General features: G+C 47.0%; 1 protein-coding gene across 1 annotated transcript in view; it reads left to right on the top strand.

The window, feature by feature from the left end:
• Window positions 1-614: 614 nt before the first annotated feature.
• The window catches only part of LOC136460189 (uncharacterized), a 20377-nt gene continuing 16983 nt past the window's right edge, over window positions 615-4008 (top strand). Inside the window, exons 1-3 of the mRNA XM_066459991.1 lie at window positions 615-749; window positions 1203-1287; window positions 1498-1814. Of these exons, the coding sequence (XP_066316088.1) occupies window positions 615-749; window positions 1203-1287; window positions 1498-1814 (537 nt within the window). The remainder of the gene's footprint in view (window positions 750-1202; window positions 1288-1497; window positions 1815-4008) is intronic.

The raw sequence follows: 4008 nt of genomic DNA, 5'->3' as shown, positions 1-4008 counted from the left end.
GCAGAAGCTTGTAGCCTAATGCGTAATGTTGATCGCTACATATGATGGCCCCGTTGCTGATCACAAATACCTCGACTGGTCGAAGCACCCAATCACCTTCTCTAAGGACGATCAGTGGTTAGATCCCATATCTAGGTCATTTTCCACTCATCCTAGATCCAATAATCAAGAACATGCGCTTCTAGAAGGTCCTCATTGACGAAGGGAGCACCCTCAATATCCTCTTCACCAGATCTATGCAGGAGCTAAGGCTTAAGAAGGAAGACCTCACCCCCATGGACTCTCCATTCTGGGGAATCATTCCTAAGAAGGCATCCCTACCCCTAGGACAAATTACACTGTTGATTTAGTTCGGCACCCCCAAGCATTTTTGCGTCGATTACGTCAACTTCCTCATTGCCGATTTCAACACGGCATACCATGCCATCCTTGTCTGACTAGCTCTTGCCAAGTTCATGGCCGTGCCATACTATACGTACCTAGTGCTGAAGATGCCAATGAAACAGGGGGTTATCTCCCTATGCACCAACCTCGACATCTCCTACAACTATGAGAAGGAAAGCTTCACGCTCACTGAGGCAACCAACATCTCCTTCTGTATGTAGGACTACATCATGGCTTCACAGCTGATCTCTCTAGAGGAGCTGGAGATCCCAACCATGGAGGGCGCTCAAGCTTCGACCAAGTCCAAGGACGTGAAGGAAGTGGCCCTTGTCCCTGGTGACCAGTCCAAGACTGCTCAGATCAGGGCCAGCCTCGAACCCAAATAGGAAGACACGCTCATTAGCTTTCTAATGGAGCATGTTGACATGTTCGCATGAAAACTTGCGGACATGCTATGCGTGCCTCGAGAGCTGATCGAGCACTCCTTAAACATCTCAGCGACCGCCAAGCCTATTAAGCAAAAGCTTCGACGATTCACATAGGACAAGAAGGAGGCCATTATGGTAGAGATAACTTAGCTCTTAGCCAACGGATTTATTAAAGAGGTGTATCATCTGGAGTGGCTAGCCAACTCGGATCTTGTAAGAAAAAAGAATAAAGAATAGAGAATGTGCATCGATTACACTGATCTCAATAAACACTGCCCTAAAGACCCCTTTGGCCTACCTTGCATTGACAAGGTCATAGACTCTACGGTCGGCTGCGAGCTCCTATGCTTTTTAGATTGCTACTCTAGTTATCACCAAATCGCATTAAAGGAAGAAGACCAGATCAAGACATCATTCATCATGCCCTTCGACACCTACTGCTACACGACGATGTCCTACGGGCTCAAGAACATGGGTATGACCTATCAAAGAGCCATCCAACACTTCCTTATACACTAGACCGGGAAGAACATCGAGGCTTATGTCGATAACATGGTGGTCAAGTCTCGAACCGCTGACACCCTCATCGCTGACCTCACCGAAGTTTTCAAAGTCCTGAAAGCATACCAATAGAAGCTGAATCCCACTAAGTGCATTTTCGGTGTTCCATCTGGTATCCTACTAGGCAACATCGTCAATCGCTGCGACATCAAAGCCAACCCAGAGAAGATAACAGTGGTGATCAACATGAAGCCACCGACCTACATCAAGGATGTCCAGAAGCTAATGGGGTGCATGGCAGCTTTAAGTCATTTCATATCTTGTCTAGGCAAAAAGGGAATCCCCTTCTTCAAGCTACTCAAGGCTCAAGAGAAATTTGTTTGGTCGAAGGACGCTGACAAGGCATTCGCTGAGCTCAAGCAGTTCCCCACCACACCTACGATCATCACCACCCCTAAAAAGGATGAAACCCTACTAATCTACATCATAGTGACCAACTGGGTAGTTAGCACCGCCATCATTGTTGAACGAGAAGAGGCCAGACATGCATACAAAGTCCAGTGCCTAGTCTACTTCATCAGCGAGGTCCTAAACGAGTCTAAGACTCATTACCCATTGGTCCAAAAATTGCTATATGCCATCCTGATCACATCTCAAAAGCCCCGCCACTCTTTGATGGCTACCACATAGCAATAGTCACTGAGTACCCGCTCGGCGACATCCTCCACAACAAGGAAGCCAGTGACCACATTATTAAATGGGCGGTCGAGCTCGGCACCTATACCATTGACTTCAGGCCTCGCCACATGATCAAGTTGTAGGCGCTCGCCAATTTCATCGCCGAGTGTATGGATATGCAGACTCCTATCCCGGTCGACCACCCCGAGCACTGGACCATATACTTAGACGAGTCTCTCATCCTTGATGGTGCTAGGGGCAGGCGTATATTTCATCTCGCCATCGGGGGATAAGCTTTGCTATGTCCTCTGCCTACACTTTTGAGCATCCAATAATACCGTTGAATATGAGGTGGCACTTCATGGTCTCTATATAGCTATCGAGCTTAGCATTAAATGCCTCTAGGTGTACGACAACTCTGTACTCGTAATCAATCAGCTCAATAAGGATTGTAATTGCATCAATGAGAAGATGGACCCTTACTACTGCCATGATAAGAAAGTTAGAAGACAAATTCAATGGCATCGAATACCACCACGTGGTCTGGGACAAAAATCAAGCAACTAATGAGTTGTCAAAGATAGGATCAACCTAGGCTGAAGTTCCAGCCAAAGTGTTCGTCTAGGACCTTGTGGCCCCTTCCATCAAGTAGGAACAAGAAGGCATTAAAGAAAACCCCCTGCCAAGTAGATAGTTGCAACTAGTCCCTAGGCCAAGCTAGTGATTGGAAGGAACCTTTCATCAAATACCTCACCACTATAGATGTCCCGGCTAACAACATAGAGAGAGAACACCTTACCTTTTTTTAGTAAGCATTACATCCTAGTTTAAGGGAAGTTGTACCGCAAAAACACCAAAGGGAGCTACTCCAGAAGTGCGTCTCCATAGAAGAAGGCGAGAAGATACTCAAGGAGATCCATGCAGGCACCTATAGCAACCATGCGGCCTCTAGAACACTAGTCAGAAAGGCTTTTCAAGCTGGTTTCTATTGGCCCTCGGCCATAGCTGATGCTAAAGCACTCGTTCGTCGATGCGAGAACTGCTAGTTTGGACATTGAGGTGGACAGCTTAGAAGAGGAACATCTGGTCACCTGTGTTCGGATGGCAAAATACCTCAACAACTTACGAAGATACTACAACCATAATGTCAATGGCCGATTCTTTGTGGTCGGAGACTTAGTACTTCGCAGAAAACAGAAGACAGATGGGATGCACAAGCTCTCCTCACCTTGGGAGGGCCCCTTCATTGTCAAGGCGGTGACCCAACCAGGGTCCTATAGACTGTGCGATATGGATGAAAGAGACATCCCAAACTCTTGGCACATCGACCTGCTTAGACATTTCTACCCTTGAAGCGTTTATTTCATAGATATGTACCTTTCATATTTAAGTATTCAATAAAGTTTTTTACACTGATGTTTCTTCATATTGTTTTCTCCACACTTTTCCACTAAGGCTCTATTTGGATGTAGATACCGAGCTTCTGGAATTGAATTGGATTCCAATACCAAATCAGACTAGCTTTGGAAATGGGTTACAAAACCAATTCCATTGTTTGGATGTAGCTGATATTGCTAGTTGGAATCTAATGACATGCAAATACCAATTCATGTTTGGATGGTTCATATGATGGAATTGGCAAATACACAGCAATTCTCCACCGCACCTACAATCCAGCCCTCATGCCGCTCCTCCCATCGCCAGTGGTAGCTATGCCAACCACAGCACTGACCGAGCTGATAAGGAGCTCCCAACATCATAGACCCTGGTTGAGCTAAGGAATAAGTAGAAGCTCCCTCGATGCAGGCCTTTATGGATCTGATGAGGGGAGAAGGGAGCTCAACGGGGAAGAAGGAAGGGTAGAGCTCGGCAAGGACCTGTGCACACCAGGTTCGTTGGTTGCCACCGCTGCTAGTCCTTCTCGCCATCACGCCTGGGTGTTGCTCCCTGGCTACTGCTGCACCTTGGCCTAGCCTCGCAGTCACGCCTAGCCCGCTGGACACTGCTACCGCTGTTT

Source organism: Miscanthus floridulus, chromosome 6 (genome assembly GCF_019320115.1).
Source record: "Miscanthus floridulus cultivar M001 chromosome 6, ASM1932011v1, whole genome shotgun sequence".
Classification (NCBI taxonomy): Eukaryota; Viridiplantae; Streptophyta; class Magnoliopsida; order Poales; family Poaceae; genus Miscanthus; species Miscanthus floridulus.
The sequence above is the reverse complement of the archived record's forward strand: the minus strand, read 5'-3'. Positions and strand labels throughout refer to the sequence as shown.